The sequence below is a fragment of the Podarcis raffonei genome, chromosome 14, assembly GCF_027172205.1.
Source record: "Podarcis raffonei isolate rPodRaf1 chromosome 14, rPodRaf1.pri, whole genome shotgun sequence".
NCBI lineage: Eukaryota > Metazoa > Chordata > Lepidosauria > Squamata > Lacertidae > Podarcis > Podarcis raffonei.
Genome location: NC_070615.1, coordinates 26,384,913 through 26,407,733, shown reverse-complemented (window position 1 = coordinate 26,407,733; position 22,821 = coordinate 26,384,913). Strand labels below are relative to the sequence as shown.

General features: G+C 44.7%; 1 protein-coding gene across 1 annotated transcript in view; it reads left to right on the top strand.

The window, feature by feature from the left end:
• The window catches only part of ITGA11 (integrin subunit alpha 11), a 91,110-nt gene that overhangs the window by 32,302 nt on the left and 35,987 nt on the right, over positions 1 to 22,821 (top strand). Inside the window, exons 3-13 of the mRNA XM_053365644.1 lie at positions 3,946 to 4,055; positions 5,395 to 5,486; positions 7,153 to 7,267; positions 9,068 to 9,195; positions 10,194 to 10,342; positions 12,144 to 12,288; positions 14,004 to 14,169; positions 15,184 to 15,254; positions 18,230 to 18,374; positions 19,708 to 19,856; positions 22,220 to 22,360. Of these exons, the coding sequence (XP_053221619.1) occupies positions 3,946 to 4,055; positions 5,395 to 5,486; positions 7,153 to 7,267; positions 9,068 to 9,195; positions 10,194 to 10,342; positions 12,144 to 12,288; positions 14,004 to 14,169; positions 15,184 to 15,254; positions 18,230 to 18,374; positions 19,708 to 19,856; positions 22,220 to 22,360 (1,411 nt within the window). The remainder of the gene's footprint in view (positions 1 to 3,945; positions 4,056 to 5,394; positions 5,487 to 7,152; positions 7,268 to 9,067; positions 9,196 to 10,193; positions 10,343 to 12,143; positions 12,289 to 14,003; positions 14,170 to 15,183; positions 15,255 to 18,229; positions 18,375 to 19,707; positions 19,857 to 22,219; positions 22,361 to 22,821) is intronic.

Below are 22,821 nucleotides of genomic sequence, written 5' to 3'. Positions count from 1 at the left end.
AGCTATGGAGGAAACCAAAACCTATAACAGTCATGACAATGAAGGAGGCAAAGTCCTAAAATGAAAGGAAGCCACATACATTTTTTTTGTCTTTCTTGGACAATGACACATTGCTTTCCATTGGGGTTGAACTTTAAGTTTTTAAAGAGCGGTGGTGATTGAGCCTCATGGAAACTTAGCGTCCATGGAAATATTTCCCCAGTTACTTTGAAGGTGGAGATGGGGATTAGCTGCTGCAGATGTCAGAGCCTTGACAATTGCTTTTGAGGAGTTCTCCACGAGGTGTGTCAACATGGTTTGTTGAAAACTTTATCTCCTCCCCTCCTTCACTAGCTGGCTGGACGTCCTGTTTGCAATTCGAAAATAAGATGCTCGGTTCAGTTGCTACCTTTGCAGCCTGATGGTGATGTTGGGATTGGGTTGAAAGCAAGAGCATTTTGATTTTTGCTTCTGAGTAAAAAGGAATCCATAATGCGAAGGCCTGTGGGGAATCTTACCTGGAGGTTTGTCCTACGTCAGGACTGCATGACATTATTATTATTATTATTATTATTATTATTATTATTCATTGGGGCAGGCTCAGTCTCAGAGATGAAACTGAGAAACAGTCTATCTATCAGTCTCTTACCCGCCACTCTCTTCTGGAAGCAGAGAGCCTGGACATTTCCAAAGGAAAGAGCTCCAGAAAAGCTGCCTAGCTTGAGCATGGCTAGATCCAGAGGAACAGCTGGCGGTGGTCCCTCATGGATTCCAGATGTGGCACATCACTCCATACAGAGGGATCTTTGGCATCCCTGATTGATTCCTTGCAACAACACTAAGTAGAAGAAACATTCCTTGGTAGGGCTTTTGCATGAATGAGGGATGTATTCCAGTATTAGAGCCAGCCCTACCATTAGACAAAGTGAGGCAGCTGCCTAAGGCAGAAGATACTGAAGGGAAGAGAGTTGTAGGGCCAAACTGTGTGTGTCCTCCCTGCCCTAAACTAGCCTGCTGCCTTTGAGTGTGGTGGAGGATATCATAGAATCATAGGATTGTAGATAACAGCAGCAGCAGCAGCAATTGTAGAGCTGCCAGGATGGTCAATCTCCTGCAATGCAGGAATCACAGCTAAAGAATCCCTGACAGATGGCCATGCAACCTCATCTTAAATACCTGCAATGGCCCACCTTCTGAGGTCATCTGTTCCACTGCGAAACAGCTCTTACCCTTAAAAGAAGAAGAGTTTGGATTTGATATCCCGCCTTTCACTCCCTTTAAGGAGTCTCAAAGCGGCTAACATTCTCCTTTCCCTTCCTCCCCCACAACAAACACTCTGTGAGGTGAGTGGGGCTGAGAGACTTCACAGAAGTGTGACTGGCCCAAGGTCACCCAGCAGCTGCATGTGGAGGAGCGGAGACGCGAACCCGGTTCCCCAGATTACGAGACTACCGCTCTTAACCACTACACCACACTGGCTCTTCCTAATGTTAAGTATACCTGAAGGAGTGTCTCCACCCCAATCGTTCAGCCCAAACGTTGAGGTCCAGCTCCGAGGGCCTTCTGGCGGTTCCCTCACTGCGAGAAGTGAGGTTACAGGGAACCAGGCAGAAGGCCTTCTCGGTAGTAGCACCTGCCCTGTGGAACGCCCTCCCATCAGATGTCAAGGAAATAAACAACTGACTTTTAGAAGACATCTGAAGACAGCCCTGTTTAGGGAAACTTTTAATGTTTGATGTTTTATTGTGTTTTAAATATTCTGTTGGGAGCCGCCCAGAGTGGACTGGGAAACCCAACCAGATGGGTGGGGTATAAATAATAAATTATTATTATTATTATTATTATTATTATTATTATTATTATTAAAGTCAGAATATCTTTTCTTGTCATTTGAAACCACTGATTTGGGTCCTGCCCTCTGGAGCAGCAGGAAACAAGCTTATTCCATATCTTGTGCTTTGTCTCAGGCAGCAAAATGTCTTATTTATTTATTGAAATTATTAGTCGCCTTTCACCTAACAGGACTCACACTAAAGAACATATATATATAAATACATTATAGAAAAGACAAGAAATCATATGAACATATAGCATATTAGAAAAAGCTGTGTGCCCCCCATATTAGAGAAATATTAGAAAAAGCAATGAGCCTTGCTTGCTCCTCTCCTGTCTCTACCAGGGGACCAGCCTTGGGCCAATGCTCTCCAGTAGCATACAATGATGTGCTCTAGCAGCATCAAAAGCAGGTCATGAGCAACAGAAGGCAGCACACTCCATGGGAAGCCAAACAAGGCCTGCCCAGCTTCTACAAGTCTACCAATGGGTGGTACCTCATGTTCTTCTGGGTAGGGAGGAAATGCTTGACTGGATTCCAACCCCTGGTTCAGATCCCCCATCAAAGATAAGGGGGACCTTCCATCTAATCCACCATGTAATATATAAAGACCAACTATTGTTTCCCAGAAATTACACTGACTGATGTTGCTTCCTGCTCTGCACTGAAACTCTTCTTTAATCAGCTGATTTATTTAGTCCCCAGACTCTCGACTCCTGCCAGATTTCGATCCGGGTGATTTGAAAAAGATCTCCATTCCAAACAGGAATTAGTCATTGTTTAGATTTCTTTATGATTCCCGGCTGTTGTGGGGTTCTGCTGGAGTTGAATGAACTCTGTCCTTAAATATTAAATGTGGTTGGGGGCAGGGAATGAATCTCCTCTCTTCTCTCATCCAAAAGTGACTGCAAGCATCCTCTACACTACAGCATGATGTGGTCTAGCAAGGCAATAGACAGTGTCCAAATATTGGAAGGTTTGGGGAGGCTGTTTGTTTCTTAAAGGGAACTGCACACTTAACTGGACGGAAGGCTCAGTGCAAGGATGGGGAACCTGTAGTCCTTCGGATGAACTTGGACTCTTGACTCTCATCAACCCAAGCCAGCATGACCAATAGTGATGATGGGCATTGGAGTCCATCAACAGCTGGATTGCCACAGGTTCCCAGCATTGGCTTAGTGCATGGGCCCTATCCAGAGGTGCATACACAGCACACTTGAGATATTTATTATCTGTACTCTACCAAACCCCGACAACGTATTTTCAGTTCATCTCGGTTTAAAATTTAAACCTTTTTTTGAGGGTGGGGACTAACGTGGCCTGTGGCCTGCAAGTTAGCTACTCCTGGTTATATCCAATTCTAGTTCTAATAAGAGAATACCCATGGGAATCAATGGACACGACTACAATTATAGAATTGCAGAGTTGGAAGGGAACCTAGATAAGTGTTATCTAGTCTAACCCCCTGTAATGCAGGAATCTCAGCTGTCTAAATTAGGTCCATTGATTTCAATGGATTTTCCCTGAGTTGGCTACAATGCATTGCTATTTGGTGCAATACTTTCATGTGTTTAATGTATCTGGATTACCAATGTTTTATGGATAGTTCCCCCCCCTTTATGATTTTATTGTCTAAATTATGCCAATGTGAAGGCTGAATGAATGAATGTATGGTGTAATATTTTGGGGGTTGGAGCAGACTGCAAGGAAACGGTGGTAATTGTAAGCAATTCCTATGCATGCACTCAATTCGGAGGCTTTCTATGCTTGTTTGATTTTTTATTATTATTATAACATATTTTAAAATATGCTACAACTGACCATGAAGGACCAACAAAGACAATACAATAATGCAATGCTGCTTCTTTTTATTAGTTACAATTATATGGTTGTATATTGTCTTTGTGTTTGATGTTCCAAAACATCAGAAAAATACTCCATCGTTCTATACATTTTTTTATAGTTGATCTTTATAAATTATTGTATATTTCAATAAGGTAGCTATATTCTGTATTTTGTTAGACCATTCAGTGATAAGGCTTTTCAGTGTTTGTGGTGAAATGTGTGATGTTCAGAAATGGCCAATAAAAGACCTCCTCCTACCCCCCCCTCAATTTTTTTCCCCTCTCCAGGCTGGTGGTCGGAGCCCCTTATGAGACCAGTGGGCAACAGAAGACTGGAGATGTCTACAAGTGTTCAGTGAATGGTGAAACCAACAGCACCTGTTCCAAGCTCAATCTAGGTAAACCCATGGGATAAAATCTACCACCTTGAGCATCTTTTCTGTATGTGCTCCACTGAAATTGCTAAGGGTCACTCAAATGCACATGTGTCTTCACATCCATAGCTACCAGTGACTTCTCTGAGTTGTGCATAGGTAAGAAAGATTGCCACTAGATCAGTTCTATTTTGTCTTTAAACAAAATAGCCCTGGAACATTTTTCAGTGGGAAGTGAAACCAGCAGGCCTCTATGAAATGCCAATCTTGTTGGTTAAAATGAAAAATGAAAAATAGATATGGTAAAATAATAAAAAATATTATTCCCGGAATGCCTCTATCCAGGTTTGGGGCAAGTATTGTTTGGTGAGAGAGCCCTAGGAGAGAATTAAAATAACAAAACATGCTGCAAAGCATAGAAATATAGGCTGTTAGACCTTTAAAATACCCCCTTCTAAGTTGTTCCTAAAATTCCACACTTCCTTTAGCATAGAAAGAGACCACATGTTTGGTAAGCTTAAAATTGTTTACTTATAAACTCTTCAAATGTCTGATTCATGTGCTTTTCCATACAACAGCAACAAAACACAGGCAGTATAACTTCCAAAAATGGTAAATGTTTCTAAATAATTTGCATAGAAACACAGAGATGGCTTGCTTTAGTCCCACAGTCTTAGCTTGGAGCATCCAGTTTAGACCTCCTTACTGGCAGAGTTCACATGGAGGAATATGAGAGAACAGAGAGCTTGGCAACCCTTCCTCCTAAGAGGAGGGGAATTGACCTAGCTAAGCCTGGCAGGACAGCTTACTCTATTGTCTTAACCCCTTCATGCATTAATTAGAGTTAAGCATGCTGGTTAAGCATGTAGGTGACCTAAGAGCATGGTGGCAACCAGCTCTGAATGTTCCTTTTCAGTTTCAGACTGATGCTGTTTTAGACTGATGCTACCAGTTAACCAAGTTCTCAAGTTCAAAGGGGGAGAGTAAGTGAAGGGAGCTGCCTTCGACCGAGTCAGACTATTGATCAATCTAGCTCAGTATTGTTTACACTAACTGGCAGCCATTATCCAAGGTTTCAGGCAAGAAACCTTTCAGAGTCCTACCTGAAGATGTCAGGAGTTGAACCTGGTACCTTCTGCATGCAAAGCAAATGCCCTGCCACTGAGCTATGGCTCTTCCTGTAAGTGCACATTGTTTTCAGTTTTATACATGGTCTGATTGCTGCCCCTCTTCCTGAAAAACCAAGCATTAAAACTGCTAGAGGGAAATGCAAAGAGTTTGCACAAACACTTTCTGAAGCTCCCTGTTCTACAGCTGTTCCTCCTTTCCACTACATGCCTAACTCTGGCATTCTTTTCCCAAGGAAGAGTAACTCTTTCCAATGTGTCGGAGCGCAAGGATAATATGCGTCTGGGTCTCAGCTTGACCACAAACCCCAAAGACAACAGCTTTTTGGTAAGGAATGATTTGCATGTAGGCTTACAGATGCTCTCTGAGTTGCTGCCGTCTTCTGTCGTGACAAGCCTAAGACTCATGTTTAACCCCAGCCTGCAACACAGTATCAAGTTTAAAATAAAAATAAAAAGCTGCATAGTTCCATCTTTCTCATCCTCTTTCCACCTTCCACCTTCTCTTAAAATAACACATTTAGAGTGGAAGTTAACATGGTGATGGCAATATGACACACACACACCTTTAAATTTGTGTGTGCCCTATCTTTATATGATACCTGAACTCCCCCCTGGACGGTTAAGTCCAGTTGAATTCGACCATGGGGTGCTGCGCTCAGGCCAATGATCTACAGCAGAAGTGACTAGTTCCTTTATTTTATTTTATTTTGGGTTTGAGGGTTGCATTCAGTCTTGGGGAACCTTATGGGGGCCATTTGCCTATGATGGGTTCAGGCAGCACACATTCTTATACAGATACACAGAGCCCACCCACCCCCAGTCCTCCTCTTTCCACTCTTCACAGTCCAATGACTGGGGGAATAGTAATGAGGAAGAAATCCAATTCAGTTTGCATTTAAAGGCAAGTTTACCTAATTCACACTGTCTGGAATATAGGTAAACTGAAACATTAGCAGCCCTTCAAAAATTCATGCTTCTTTGGATTTTGCAATACAGATCTCCAGCCAAGTAAAGTGTGCCCAAATGCATATGCTAGGGTACTGTTTGCATAACAACTCATCTGTTAGACATACAGTGGTACCTCAGGTTACATACACTTCAGGTTACAGACTCCGCTAACCCAGAAATAGTGCTTCAGGTTAAGAACTTTGCTTCAGGATGAGAACAGAAATCGTGCTCCAGCGGCACAGGGGCAGCAGGAGGCCCCATTAGCTAAAGTGGTGCTTCAGGTTAAGAACAGTTTCAGGTTAAGAACAGACCTCCGGAACAAATTAAGTACTTAACCTGAGGTACCACTGTACAGAAAATGTATTATATTAGGGGAAATCACTTTGCAAAATGTGTGTATATTAGGAGAAATTCGCACTAAAATGCAGGTGACTTTTCAGGAGGATTTTAACAAAAGAAAACCCCCAACTGATGTGAATGTAGATTGGAATATATATATATATACCCACACACAGTGGTACCTCAGGTTACTTACGCTTCAGGTTACAGACTCCGCTAACCCAGAAATAGTGCTTCAGGTTAAGAACTTTGCTTCAGGATGAGAACAGAAATCGTGCTCCAGCGGCACAGGGGCAGCACGAGGCCCTATTAGCTAAAGTGGTGCTTCAGGTTAAGAGCAGTTTCAGGTTAAGAACGGACCTCCAGAATGAATTAAGTACTTAACCTGAGGTACCACTGTACACACACACACACACACACACACACACACACACACCCCTACAGAGAAAGTGAAATTGGCAGATCCATCTATCTCTACTGAGAAGACCATCCCAATCAAGGCACTGTGCTGGAAGGAGAGGTTTAAACTTCACAAGAATTCTAGTCTGTATCACTTTGACTCCCTTTTTTAGCCTTCTGGGCCTGGCTAAAACATCTAAAAGAGACTCCTGGCATGTCCCGTGTCCTGACGAATTTATCCCAGCAACAACCGACAGTAGCAGTTCTAAAACCTTCCTCCCTGTTTTGTTCCCTCCTTCACACAGGCTTGCAGCCCTCTCTGGTCTCATGAGTGCGGAAGTTCTTACTACACCACAGGAATGTGCTCCAGGGTGAACTCCAACTTCAGATTCTCCAAGACTGTGGCTCCAGCGCTCCAGAGTATGAGAATGCGGCTGTTATATAGACCTTTCTCCCTCTCCCCCTCCCTCCGTCCCTCCCTCTCCCTCTCTCTCTCTCTCTCTCTCTCTCTGCCAGAAGAGGGGTTTTTGGTCTCTAATGCCTTCAGCACCACTTTGAGGGAGGGGGACTAGGAAACTGCTTGAATGGAAGCAGGATAGCAAAGCGAATTATGTGGGCCCGGCAACAGTAAAAATTGCAGCGGCGAACCAAAGACACCTTTTCCTTCCAGACCCAAAAGAAAGAGAAAAGGACATATTTTGGATATCTATGACTTTACGTTACAGGGTGCAAAATGCAAACAATGTAGTTTTTTTGATAAAAAGAAAAGTTCCTACAGAAGTCTGTTGGTGGTGGGTCCACTTCTCAGTATGCCATCAGTTAGGAGAAGGTTACTCTAGCTTCAACCGTCTTTCTACCGCTTCTCAGGCAGTGCTCCCCCTACGGCCCCTTTATGGGATCAGGTATATTGCAGAGGCCCAACCCCAATGCCCTGCTGAGTTGTATGTGATGTTGCCCCTTCAAGAAACTGGTGGAATCCAGGTGTTCCTATGCCAGGCCAGTAACAATATGCCTTACTGTAACAATCGCTGTTTCTATATAAAGCTGTTAACAACCTGAGACCGGTTTACCTGTGAGAACGCCTTGCCCCATATATGCCCACTCAACTGCTTTGATTGGCAAAACTGGCACTATTATAGGTCCCAGATCACCCCTGTTCTACATTTGTAAGAACTCGATCTTTCAGTGTGGCAACAACTACACTTTGGAACTCCCTGCCTATTGATATCAGGCAAGTGCCTTCACTAGACTCTTTTCAGCGCCTGCTAAAAACATTTTTGTTTAGACAAGCCTACCCAGTGTTAAGAAGGTTGGTGAGAGTTTTAATCTGTAGTTAAAGGTAAAGGGACCCCTGACCGTTAGGTCCAGTCGTGGCCGACTCTGGGGTTGCAGCGCTCATCTCGCTTTATTGGCCGAGGGAGCCGGCGTACAGCTTCCGGGTTATGTGGCCAGCATGACTAAGCCGCTTCTGGTGAACCAGAGCAGCACACGGAAACACCGTTTACCTTCCCGCCGGAGTGGTACCTATTTATCTACTTGCACTTTGGGGCATGCCTTCGAACTGCTAGGTTGGCAGGAGCCAGGACCAAACAACAGAAGTTCACTCCGTCACGGGGATTCGAACCACCGACCTGGTCGGCAAGCCCTAGGTTCTGTGGTTTAACCCACAGCGCCACCTGCGTCCCCAATCTGTAGTTAGGCAGTTGTTATTTTAATTTTTCAAAAGTCTTAATTTATTGTTGTTATTTTTTCTTGTTGATATTTTTCTGCTATTTTGTATACTGCTTTAAATGTTTTGTTGTTTTTTGAAAAAAAGCAGTGTATACATTTTATGAAATAAATAAATAAATAAGCATCACTATAATTTCTGCAGCTCCTTCCTAATAATCTTGTGGACTGTACATTGCTGAGGTGCTGAGACTTTTTTATCCTTCGCCTCCACGCAGAACTGCAGTTCCCAGAGTTTCTTGAAGACTTTAAAACCAATTAAGCATGTAATATAGATAGATATATACCCTTAGGGAACCTCAATAAAGAAGAAACGCAGCAGAACCCAGGAGATAAGATTTCAGAACAGGAAAGGAGAAAGATTGGCCAAAGATTCAGGACTTTCTTGCTCCAAAGGAGACAAAGAAAATACATATATATATTGGCAAGCCTTTATCCGCTTCCTGAAAGTAGCCAAGATCTCTTAATGATCTCCTGCCTGTTCTTTTGCAGGATGCCAGACATACATGGATATAATTATCGTGCTGGACGGTTCCAACAGCATCTACCCCTGGGTGGAAGTACAGAATTTCCTGATCAGCATCTTGGAGAAATTTTACATTGGACCAGGCCAAATACAGGTGAGAAAACACATGTGAGGAATTTCTCTCATATCAGCACATCCTCATCTTTTGTTTTATAGCTTTTTCCAAGCTGGCGTGCTAGGAACCGTCACCCTTGCCAACGCACCGTGCTTTTCTTCAAGAATCAGTCGAATATTGTTTGCATTTGAAAGAGACGCTACCCAGGACGAAGCAAATGCATTGGGCTGCTTTGGGCCAGGGGAGCAGGCAGGGGTCTGACCTCTGGCAAAAGACTTTGCAAAAGTCAAACCTTTGGGAGGAATCATAGAATCGTAGTGTTGGAAGGGACCCCCAACAGTCATCTAGTCCAGCCCCCTACAGCACATAGTTAAACTATGGAACTCCCTCCCACAGGAGGCAGTGATGGCCACCAACTTGGGTGGCTTCAAAAGAGGACTGGACAAATTCATGGAGGAGAAAGCTATTGATGGCTACAAGCCAGGATGGTTATGCTTCTGAATACCAGTTGCTGGAAATGGCAGAAGAGGAGGGTCCTCTTATGTTTGAATCCTACTTGCCAGTTTCCCACAGGCATATGGTTGGCCCCTGTGAGAAGAGGATGCTGAACTAGATGGGCCACTGAACTGGTCCAGCAGGTTCTTCTTATGTTTTTATCACAGGTGTAATATGTGCAACATATCAGATGTAGAATCATAGGACTGTAGAGTTGGAAGGATCGTCTGCTCCAGCTCCCTGCAATGCGGGAATAAGAGCTAAATGCAGGAATCATGTGTACAGTATAAGACATTATTCACATAGCAATCTGTGCTATTAAGCACTTCATTTTGCTAAATATGTATTGTATTAATAGTGTATCAAAATATATTAAAGCCGGTGTAACCAGATATTGTTGGGCTTTAGCCTAAGCCAGCATGACTATTGGTCAAAGATGATGGGTATTGTAGTCCAGCAACATCCAGAGGGCCTCACATTGGCTACCTTTGCCTTAAAGGATCCACAAACCATGTGCTCCTCCTTCTTTTCCCCCATTCCAGGTTGGAGTCGTCCAGTATGGAGAAGATGCCGTGCATGAGTTTCATCTGAATGACTACAGGTCTGTGAAGGATGTGGTGGAAGCCGCCAGGCACATTGAGCAGAGAGGGGGCACAGAGACCCGGACGGCCTTCGGGATAGAATTCGCTCGGTGAGCAATGTGGGACAACCGGCTTCATATAACCAACATGCTTAAGTCTAATTAGTGCATGAAGGGGTTAATACCATAAAGTAAGCTGCCCTGCCAGGCTTAGCCAAGTCACTCCCCATCACTGTGGGAGCAAGGTAATCAAGCTTATTTTTACCCTTGATGAACTCAACCTCTCTTGAGTTCCTGGACTTTCACCACTGTGAACTTTCACCACTGTAACTAAGCCAAGTTTTACTGCCTGCGCAACTTTTTCTGAATGCACATGAATCTGACCTTTAGAGGATTTGTAAGTAAACCATGTGTAACTTGCCAAATATGTGGTATTTCTTTATGCTAGGGGAAGAGGAAAGTTCTGGAACTCACAAGGGCATATTTTAAAGATCTAACAACCTATATTTCCACTCTTTACTTTTCTGCATATTTTGTGATTTTAAATCTCTGCTGGGGTTCTCTCACTGAAGAGTACTTGCTCCAAACCTGGATCTTGGCATCCAGGAAGTCTCCTTTCTATATACCTATTTTTCTCCTTCAAGATCTCCCAAAGGACATTCTTGTGCATGGCTGGTATCTTTTTGTATTCATGAGGTTAAAGGTAAAGGGACCCCTGACCATTAGGTCCAGTCGTGGACGCTCATCTCGCTTTATTGGCCGAGGGAGCCGGCGCACAGCTTCCGGGTCATGTGGCCAGCATGACTAAGCCACTTCTGGCGAACCAGAGCAGCACATGGAAATGCCGTTTACCTTCCCACCGGAGTGGTACCTATTTATCTACTTGCACTTTGACGTGCTTTCGAACTGCTAGGTTGGCAGGAGCTGGGACTGAGCAATGGGTGCTCACCCCGTTGCGGGGATTCGAACCGCCGACCTTCTGATCAGCAAGTCCCTTTACCTTTACCTTTACCTTACGTAATGAATAGTTGTACGTTGCCTTCACTTGGTGTGCTCACTTTACCCGAGTTTATGCACTTTAGTACAGAGCACCTGACTGGAGAACTGCAGTGTGGTATAACGGCTAGAGTCCTGGACTAAGACCTGGGAGGCCAGGGTTCAAATCCCCACTCTACCATGAAACTCATTGGGTGTGCCCTTGGGGGCCGGTGACAGCCTCTCAACCAAACCTACCTCGCAGGGTTGTTGTGAGGGTTAAACGAGTAGAACCACATATGCCATCTTGAGCTCCTTGCAGGAAAAGGTGGGGATATAAATGCAATGAAATAAAGAAATAAATATAACAAATCAGAATTCTCCCCCATCCCTAGATATAAGGCAACTTTGGCATGCTTTGGTTCTGAAACATTCAATTCAACCTACAGTGGTACCTCAGGTTACATACGCTTCAGGTTACATACGCTTCAGGTTACATACGCTTCAGATTACATACGCTTCAGGTTACACACTCCGCTAACCCTGAAATAGTGCTTCAGGTTAAGAACTTTGCTTCAGGATGAGAACAGAAATTGTGCTCCGACGGTGCGGCGGCAGCAGGAGGCTCTATTAGCTAAAGTGGTGCTTCAGGTTAAGAACAGTTTCAGGTTAAGAACGGACCTCCAGAACGAATTAAGTACTTAACCCGAGGTACCACTGTAATAGAAACGGTTCCTTAAAGATCTTGGACAATCTCTTTCTCACTTTTGTCTCTCATTCGCCATGTTTCTCCCCAAGATGCTTCTTCAGCTCTTTAAGAAATCTCCATAGAAACAAGACCAGCCATTGTGAACATGTTGTGATATTCACACTTCATCTGCAAAGGAAACTTCCGCAGAACTGAAATGTTATCTCCCCATAATCTCTTGAATTTCAGCACAGAGGCGTTTCAGAAAGGCGGCCGCAAGGGCGCCAAGAAAGTGATGATTGTCATCACAGACGGAGAATCACATGACAGCCCCGACCTCGAGAAGGTGATTGAAGGCAGCGAGAAAGATAATGTCACCAGATACGCTGTTGCGGTGAGTCTCCTTTTGGCACTACCTACTGGGAGCTTTGGCCAAAATTGCTCCAGAGTGAATGTACAGTCAAGATCGGGCTCTCCACCGGTGAAACCATCAGTGCTGGTTTTCAGACATTCTGCTTTTGACGATCACATTCGACATTTACTTGACTGTCAGAGAAACCCTGGATCTTGCAGAGCTTTCTGGAGTGTGTTCAAAGGTGCACTCTGGGAGCCAAACTATATGTTTCGCTTAGTGCATATCTAGTAGTTCCATCTCAGTTTTCCCTTTCATTAATTACACATAGTGGGGGGGGGTTGTTATTACAGTGGTACCTCAGGTTACATACGCTTCAGGTTACATACGCTTCAGGTTACAGACTCCGCTAACCCAGAAATAGTACTTCAGGTTAAGAACTTTGCTTCAGGATGAGAACAGAAATCGTGCTCCGGCGGCGCAGCGGCAGCAGGAGGCCCCATTAGCTAAAGTGGTGCTTCAGATTAAGAACAGTTTCAGGTTAAGAATGGTCCTCCGGAACGAATTAAGTACTTAACCCGAGGTACCACTGTATTATAAAGGGCAGGGAGGCAATGGTTGCTTTTGCACATAATGCTAAGCTATGGTTGCTCAACGAACCATGAATCACTGCACAGAAAAGCAAACAAGCCATGCTTTTTCCACTCCAGAGTTTGGCTTGCTTACAGTCACTCCTTGCCTAAACCCTCAGTATCTTGGCGAGCATCCAGGGCGAACTGGCCAAACAAACCCTAGCTAAGCAAGGGTGTTTGGTTCAGAGGTAATGCCAAACCATCGTTAAAACAAGCCACACTTTTGTAATCCAGCAACATCATGGTCTTGCCAGAAAACAAACCATGGTTGAAGCTGGGTTCAGACTTTCAAAGAAACCTCACTTAGGCTAAAGAAACCATGGCTTAGCATTTTTCCCCCGGACATAGAAGTACCATACTTTTCCTTGTATAAGACGAGGGTTTTTTCTTCAAAAAGTATGTCAAAAATTGGCAGTCGTCTTACACATGGATAGTGGATCTGGGGGATGTGGAATTGGTTGGTGCTGTGACCCGGAGATTGTCAGCGGTTATTGGGTGCATTATTGGTGGCTGTGGAAAGGGCTGCTGTTGACTGGCTGCCACTGCGGCAAATGGGCAGGCAATTGGCTGCTTCTGCCGGTGAGGGAACAGGTTTTGCGATGCATGTGAGAAGCAGCGTAGCTCAGGCGGGTGAGCGATTTTTGGCAATCCTCCCTTAAAAAAGCTCATTGACTCTGGGCAATCTCCCCCCATTTTCTTAATTTTGAGTCCTCAAAAATAGGGGGCATCTTGTACACGGGGGCGTATTATACATGGGAAAATACGGTAAGTTCATTTTGGTGCCAAAGGTATGGCAGCCACATGGCATTGCTTGTAGAAGTCCCCAGTTTTTATCCCTATCATTTCTAGTTTTAAAGCATTAGGGATAGCAGACTTGGAAAGGTCTTCTTCCTATAGGAGCCACTCCCAGTAGACCTGAGGTGGGCAGATTCAGCTCTTTAGTGCTGGAAAAGCCGACTGACATTTGTTCTAATTCACTGGTAAAGAATGGGTTTCTCTGAGGGAAAGCAGTGAGACGAGCGGAAATCTGGATGAGCCCTTAACCTCACACTGGAATGTTCTTGACAAATGCCTTTCATTCTGCGGAAAAAAATATGAGGCACATCTTTTTGCTTTCTAATACAGGTTCTTGGCTATTATAACAGAAGAGGGATCAATCCTGAAGCCTTCCTGAAAGAAATCAAATATATAGCGAGTGACCCAGATGAAAAGCATTTTTTTAATGTCACTGATGAAGCTGCTCTCAAAGATATCGTGGACGCTCTGGGGGAAAGGATTTTCAGCTTGGAAGGTGAGCTGCAGAGTTTGCTACTGCCTCAAGTTTCTCCATCTCACATGTCCCACTTTTGAAAGGCAGGTCACACCACTCAGTTCTTTTGCAGAAATGTGCATATTGGGCACAGTTGCATGCAAACGTGTGTTTCACTAAAACACCAATGAATTTTTACAAGGGCTTTAAAAATAATAATAATAAAACCCTCTAACTGATGCAGAAATGTGGAGGACTAAATTTGAGACAGCTCTTACCCTCAGAAATATTTAAGGTAAAGGTAAAGGTACCCCTGCCCGTACGGGCCAGTCTTGACAGACTCTAGGGTTGTGCGCCCATCTCACTCAAGAGGCCGGGGGCCAGCGCAGTCCGGAGACACTTCCGGGTCACGTGGCCAGCGTGACATCGCTGCTCTGGCGAGTCAGAGCCGCACACGGAAACGCCGTTTACCTTCCCGCTAGTAAGCGGTCCCTATTTATCTACTTGCACCCGGGGGTGCTTTCGAACTGCTAGGTTGGCAGCTGCTGGGACCGAGCAACGGGAGCGCACCCCGCCATGGGGATTCGAACCGCCGACCTTTCGATCGGCAAGCCCTAGCCTCTTCCTAATGTTTAGTCAGAATTTCCTTTCTTGTCATTTGACTCTGTTGGTTCAAGTCCTACACTCTGGAGCAGCAGAAAAGAAGCTTGCTCCATCTTCCACCTGACGTGACAATTATTTGAAGGTGGCTGTCCTATCACCTCTCAGTCTTGAGAGGTGAAGCTGTGAAGTTATGTGGAAGTTGGTTCCAGATTTCAGAAAGCATAGGTTAAAATTTGATTCATGCGAGTTCACCAGTGTTCTACTTCCTGTTCTGTCAATTCCAGACGCCTAATTCCCCAAACTGTAGAAATTAATGCTGTAAAATTATGCTGGGAAGCGGTAGTTCATTATTATTATTTTTCCTTTTCCATTGTCCCTATTTGGCATCTGACTGTTTTTTCCCCGTGGAAGGTGTCTGACAATTCCTGAAATGCCTTTCCCTTTTGTCTGCAGGCACCAACAAGCATGAGATATCCTTTGGCCTCGAAATGTCCCAGACGGGATTTTCATCCCATATTGTGGAAGTGAGTGAATAACACTCTTGTTTTTGTCATTTCCCCACCATGATTCATGTGGCTTTGGCATGCGGAGAGCTTTTCGGTTGTGATGGATGGGGGCATCTAAAGGCCCATGTATGGTAGCAGATGATACCTGGATTATTTATGCACCCAAAGCTGGAAGCCGCTGAGAATTCTCAGCTCCTCCGTGGGCCAAAAAAGCTGATTTCCTGATGCAATTTGAAACAAAAGCATTGAGCAAGGGGCCAGGAACTTTCAGATATGTTTTCATTTGGTTCCTCATGGAAAGTGATCCCAAGGAATGGCTCCTCCATTTATTTCTGAGAATGTGTTGACTGAAAATTTAGATGAAGCCATTTTTAGTATATATTTTTGCCATCTCTGGACTGGATTGTTCTTGGCAGCGTAGACAAGACTTCCTAAGACTGACTCTCCTATGAAGCAGCAGGTTAAGAGAGACTTGAAGTGGCAAGAAATGGTTGGACGTTGAAGTTAATAGAAAAACAAATTACAAGGGGCAGGGAGTTGCCATTTGGATTTTCACACACATGCATAAACCCACACCATACTTTTAAAGCACATGCTTTTAATCCTGGGAACTGCAATTTACCTACCACAGAGCAAACAAACTACAGTTCCCAGGATTCTTTGGGGGAGCCTAAATGTGCTCTAAATGTATGGTATGAGTGCACCCACAGATCCAAATGCCTCCCAAAGAAGGCCTGGAAGTTAATGAGAGTTTCTGAGAGTTGCGCCTCTTCCTCTTCTGCAAGGACTCAGGGAACAACTCTTGGTTCCTTCTATGTAGCTGCTTGACATGCAAAAAAACCCCCAGTAGGTGCATCCCAGTTTCCATGCTAGACAAAGCCACATCTGTTGAATCTCTGCCTACCATACTGCTGCTGAAGACACAGGAGTTCTGGCCATAATGAAAGAAACAGTGACAGCCTTACTCTCAGCCTATGGTAGTTTTTGGCCAGAAGGGGAGCTTTGATTATAAATTGATTTACTTTGCTCTTTTCACAAGGACTGAGCTGATGCTGGTGGGGATTTTTTTCCCTGGTGTGTGTTTTTTCTAAAGTTGCACTGCCAAAATTGACAAGTCTGGAGGAACTGGCAAGTCTCAGAATATTTCACTTGCTGACTTGGCAGAGGCTTCCTTGCACATTCCCAGAGCTCCTTTAAATACTGGAAGCTTCTCTCGCTGTAGCTAAAATGCAGATTATAAGCCAATGTGCTGGACGGTTTTAAATAACAATACCAAAAGCAATGCCAGCGGTTGAATGCCAAGGGAAGCTGTGCGGGTGGCTGTTCCTTGTGAGGGACAGAGACCAGGACACACAAGAGCCAAGAAGATGTCTAGGAAACTGCCAAAATGCTCCCAAAATTACACATCAATTGCCTAATATTCCGGCCATCAATGATTCAGCATCTAATTTAGGACTTATCAACAATGATCTTTCCTCTGCTCTTTCCAGGCCAAGTCCACAGTTCAAAGCTCCATGTCTGAGCACCCTTTTTTATTGATCTGGAGCTTTCCCCGCAAATACCCGCTCTTTAAAGCTGAATTGGAGCAAAAGGCAATTATGGAAAACCCGAAGTGATATTTGCTCCGATTGAATGTTAAAGAGCGGGTTTTCACGGGGGAAGTTCGGGGGGGGGAGCATTCAGACACAAAGCTTTAAAGCTCAAACCAGTGTGGATAAGCTCTTTATTGCAGCAAAGGCCTAACACACACCAACATGCTCAGGAAGATGAGCTCTACCACATACAAAGAATCTCCCAGAATTGCCTGTTAGGAAAATTCAGCACACACACTTTATACCATAATTCCCCACCCTATTCTGTATGCAATTCTAAATCTCTAGATAGAAGAAAGGTAGAAAATGAATAAAGTTTGAGGATAGCAATATGGATAGGGGTGCGAATTGATTCAGTTCATATCTGAAAGCAACCCTACATACCGTATGTTCTGGCATATAAGATGACTTTTTAATCCCTGGAAAATCACCCCAAAAGTTGGGGGTTGTCTTATACACCGGGTATACGCGTTGGGAAGGAGGAGAGGGAGCTGGTGAGCAGAGGCACCCTTTCTGCCGCCGCTCCTCCTCCCTCCCCACAGAAGGGGACACGGAAAGTCCTTCCGAGCACGGCACTCTCCCACCCACCAAATGCCTTGCCTCGGGCTGCTGCTGCTGTAACGGCAGAGGCAGTGGAGGGGGGTGCGCTCTGCCCTGGCGGCACTCAGACTCTATAACTCTAAAACTCTAAAATTGAACAGCAGTTGAACAGCCCAGTCACCTAATACACAGGAAACTACGGTAATTTAGACGAATCAAACCACACTTCTCTTAATTTTGCAATGCAGTTCTTTAATCAAGTAATGTGTGCAAAAATGCATATGCTAGGGTAAAGTGTGCTCAAAGAGGCATATATTTGTGGAAATAACATACAAAAATACATTATATTAGGAATTGCTTTGCAACAAATGTGTAGACAGTTTTAGGAGAAAATTTCACTGAAATTCTGGTGCTTTCTTGTGTCACATCCGGAGGTGAGATCTTTAGCACATAGAAATGTCAAATTTGTCTCTGTGTGTGTATGCCTCAGGCATACATGTACAAATATCTTAGGGCTCATTCATACTTGTACTTGACCCATTTTCGATCATACTGTGTACCAATTAATTCCCCTGGTTTGAGAGCTTTTCTCATTGTTCCATGGCTGCCGCTTGCAAAAATCCATTTTTATCCATTAAATCAGATCTTATCAGACACTCCAGAGGGAAATTTGGCATAAGTGAGCTTTAAATCAGCGGGTAAGATGGGATTTTTGCAAGTCACAGCCAGGGAAAAACAAAGAAAGCTCTTGGACCCTGGGGGATTAATCAGTACACAATATAATCAAAATACAGCTCAAGCAAAAGTGTGGTTGAGCCCTTAGAAATTGCCAATAGCTCCTTTGTCTCCCCCCATGACCAGGATGGGATTTTGCTCGGAGCTGTGGGCGCCTACGACTGGAACGGAGCAGTCCTCAAGGAAACCAGTAGCGGCAAAGTCGTGCCTCACCGAGAATCCTACCTCCAAGAGTTCCCAGAGGAGCTGAAAAATCACGGCGCTTATCTGGGTAAGAGGAATCACCAGCAATTGCTGGGCAAGGGAAGTGGGTCAAGCTGGTTCACACAAGCAGTTCCTCCCTTCTGGACCTCAGACTATGCAATTGCTTAGGGAGGGGCTAAAATGTAAGCAGATCATGGTGTACAGTGCACCAGTCTCTGGACTGTGGCTGGCATCTGAAGCAACAGTGCCAGGGAGATGAAGCTTGTGTGAATTGCATGATTCTTTGTCAGTTTATCCATTTGTTGTAAGAATTTATATCCTGCTTTTCTGTACTCAATGCCTAAAATGACCAACAACACAGTGAAATAACATATCAAAAATATGACAAAAAAAGATAAGATGTAAAATGTATTAAATGGTAGTAAGTTATCATAGATATCATAAAATTAGTCCACCCCTCCCCCTGCAATGCAGGAATATGCAGCTGTCCCACGCGGGGATTGAACCTGCAACTGGCGTTATCAGCATCATGCTTACCAGCTGAGCTACCCAGGCATAAAAGGTAAAGGTAAAGGGACCCCTGACCATTAGGTCCAGTCTTGGCTGACTCTGGGGTTGCAGCACTCATCTCGCTTTATTGGCCGAGGTAGCCAGCGTACAGCTTCTGGGTCATGTGGCCAGCATGACTAAGCTGCTTCTGGCGAACCAGTGCAGCACACGGAAACACCATTTACCTTCCCACCGGAGTGGTACCTATTTATCTACTTGCACTTTGACGTGCTTTTGAACTGCTAGGTTGGCAGGAGCAGGGACCGAGCAACGGGAGCTCACCCCGTCATGGGGATTCGAACCGCCGACCTTCTGATCGGCAAGTCCTAGGCTCTGTGGTTTAACCCACAGCACCACCCAAGTCCCTGTACTCAGTGCCTAAACTGGCCAACAACACAGTGAAATAACATATAAAAATATTACAAAAAAAGATAAGATGAAAAATGTATTGAACGGTAGTCAATTATCATAGATATCATAAAATTAGTCCACCCCCCACCCTGCAATGCAGGAATATGCAGCTGTCCCACACGGGGATTGAACCTGCAACCGGCGTTATCAGCATGATGCTCTAACCAACTGAGCTATCCAGGCATAGTTGTTACCAAAAGCCAGTAAACAGTGCATCAGAATACGGATGATCCAGGTTAAAACAAAATAAACCCACCAGGTTATAAGGCCAGATGAAACAGAAAATATTTAGCAGCTGGGTGGAAAGGTAAAGCTATTCATGGAAGATGAGGCTGTCTGTGGCTGCTAGGCATGGGGACTGTGCTCAGACTGCACAGTCGGAGGCAGCAATGCTTCTGAGTGGGTCCCACTTCCTGTCGTTTTGTCTGTGTGCGCTGCAGGTTACACCGTCACCTCAGTGGTGTCGACAAGACTTGACAGGATTTACGTCGCTGGAGCACCCCGCTTCAACCACACGGGGAAGGTTATCATTTTCACGATGCACACCAACAGGAATCTGACCATTCACCAGTCTCTGAAAGGAGAGCAGGTAAATTGGGCGGGGGGGGGCATTGCTTTGGGGTTGCAGAAAATCTACAACTAATCCAGAATGCGGCAGCTAGACTGGTGACTGAGAGCGGCTGCTGAGACCGCATAACACTGGTCTTGAAAGATCTACACTGGCTCCCAGTACGTTTCCGAGCACAATTCAAATGTTGGTGCTGACCTTTAAAGCCCTAAACGGCCTCGGTCCAGTATACCTGAAGGAGCGTCTCCACCCCCATCGTTCTACCCGGACACCGAGGTCCAGTGCAGAGGGCCTTCTGGTGGTTCCCTCGCTGTGAGAAGCCACGTTACAGGGAACCAGGCAGAGGGCCTTCTCAGTAGTGGCACCTGCCCTGTGGAACGCCCTCCCACCAGATGTCCAAGAGAAAAACAACTACCAGAGTTTTAGAAGACATCTGAAGGCAACCCTGTTTAGGGAAGCTTTTAATGTTTAATAGACTATTGTATTTTTATATTCTGTTGGAAGCTGCCCAGAGTTGCTGGGGAAACCCAGCCAGATGGGCGGGGTATAAATAAATTATTATTATTATTATTATTATTATTATTATTATTATTATTATTAAAACAAGGCAGTTAGTCCAGTATGAGACTGATTGTTTCGCTATGGGTATATTCAAAGGTCCGTGCCTAGTCTTCAAGGACCGCCTCTTTCCATATGAACCTACCCACACCATGAGATCATCTGAGGCCCTCCTTCGTGTCCCCCCTTCTCAAGAGGTTCAGAGGGTAGCAACATGAGAACAGGCCTTCTCTGCAGTGGCTCCCTGTCTGTGCAATGCTCTCCCCAGGGAAGTTCACCTGGCGCCTTCATTATGCACCTTTAGGTGCCAGGCAAAAACATTCCTTTTTAACCAGGCCTTTGGTTAATCCGATTTACATCCTATGCCCTTTTAAAATGTGGGGGTTTTGGTATTGCTGTTCTTATTTTTATTACATTTTTTTGTGGTTTTATATCTTAATTTTATTCTGTGAACCACCCTGAGACTCCCAGGTATAGGGCTGTATATAAACTCATATTAAGAATAAGAATAAGAAGAGTCTGAGCGTCCACTGCAACAATTCATAGAATCATAGAACTGTAGAGTTGGAGGGGACCCTGAGAATCATCTAGCCCAACCCCCTGCAATGCAGGACTATGCAGCTGTCCCATACAGGGATCAAACCTGCAACCTTGGTGTTATCAGTACCGTACTCTAACCAACTGAGCTATCCATTTTCCATAAGCAGAACACAGAATCCAACATCTGGAGAATCTCCAGTACCATTTTAAAGCAAAAAACCACCCTCATTCCCCTGTGACTGCAGAGAAATGTGTGGTCGTACTTCTGTACTAACTCCTTCAAGAGGTTGAGGGAGCATGCGTAGTGAATGCCATCCTTATGACCTCTCCTCCAAGGAATCCATTGTTGCCTGTGGCCATCGCTATTTGCTACGACAGGAACAGGGAATCATGTTCAACCCAAGGGCCACATTCCATTCTGAGCAGCCTTCCGAGTGCCATGTCCCAATGGTGGGTGGGGCCAGAGGCAAAAGTGGGTGGAGCAACACATGTAAATTTTGTGCTTGTACAGTAGGCTAGTTTCAGCACTCACTCAGCCATTCCCCTCTCTGTAAGAGGCATTGCCAGAGATTAGGGGCACACTCTAGCCAGGCAAAACCACTTGGGGAGTGAAGCAGGTGTGGCCTGGGGAGAGTTCTAGGGGCCAGATAGAGAGTCCTGAGGGGCCACATTCAACCCCCAGGCCTGGGGTTTCCCACCCCTTTCCTACACAAATGAGGCCCATAGGTACTTTAATTTGCTAGTATAAGGCCTATAGTCTATTGGTTTCAGTGGGTGACCTTGAGTTTTTGCATTTTCAGACGCTTGGGACAGCCAAATGGGGTTAGACAGCAATGTCATATCTTTTAGATACCTCAGCATAGACACAATATTGTCTGTAAAGATGTTCCATCCTGGAGGTCAGTCAAGAAGCTGTTAGACTTGAAGATTGCATTTACTTGCTGCGAATCAACTTGGATCCCATCATAAATAAATTAATCATTCTCATCATAGTCTTTGGGCAAAAAAGGAATGAACTCAGGAAGCAGCATCATAGAGACAAACCATGAGTCTGATCCTTAATCTTCCAGGATCAAAGTTTTGAGTCTGCCTTTCTTTGTTCCCGAGGGAGATGTCTAGACAAGGAGATGATAGATTGCTTCCGTTTCGAAATACCTCTCATTCCAACGGGATCATTTAAGATGCCATTAATTTCTCGGAAGCAAATGGAAATATAAAGGCACACAACACTCTAGCACTCGTACCATACATTCACACATATGTCAATGTATTCTTTTTTCCCCCAGATCGGTGCCTACTATGGAAGTGAAATCAATTCTGTAGATATTAATGGCGATGGTGTCACGGACGTTTTGTTGGTTGGAGCCCCAATGTATTTTAGCGAAGGAAGAGAGAGGGGGAAGGTGTATGTCTACACCCTAAAAGAGGTAATTTACTTGGTCTTGTCCCCTACAAGCACAAAACAATTTAAAATTTTGTTTACATTTCCCTCCTCTTATAGGGGGAGGGCCATAGAGGCTCAGCCGCAGAGCTCCTGCTTGGGCTGCAGATGGTTCCAGGTTCTATCCCTGGTATCTGCAGGTATGGCTTGGAGAGAGCCCTGCTGGAGAGCTGCTGCCAGTCCGTGTGGACAGTACTGAGCTAGATGGACCAATGATCTGACTCAGTATAAGGCAGTTTCCTGTGTTGGTTCTAAAATTAATTGCCAAAACAGGAAAGGCCTTAGCTCAGTGGCAGAATATCTGCTTCACGTGAAAAAGGTCCAAGGTTTGATCCCTGGTATCGTGAGAATGTCAAACTGGACATGACTTTAGTTTCACTTATACAATTAATGTACAATGTAATTTATACAATTGCATAATTAAATTTGGGTTGCCATAGGTCCAAT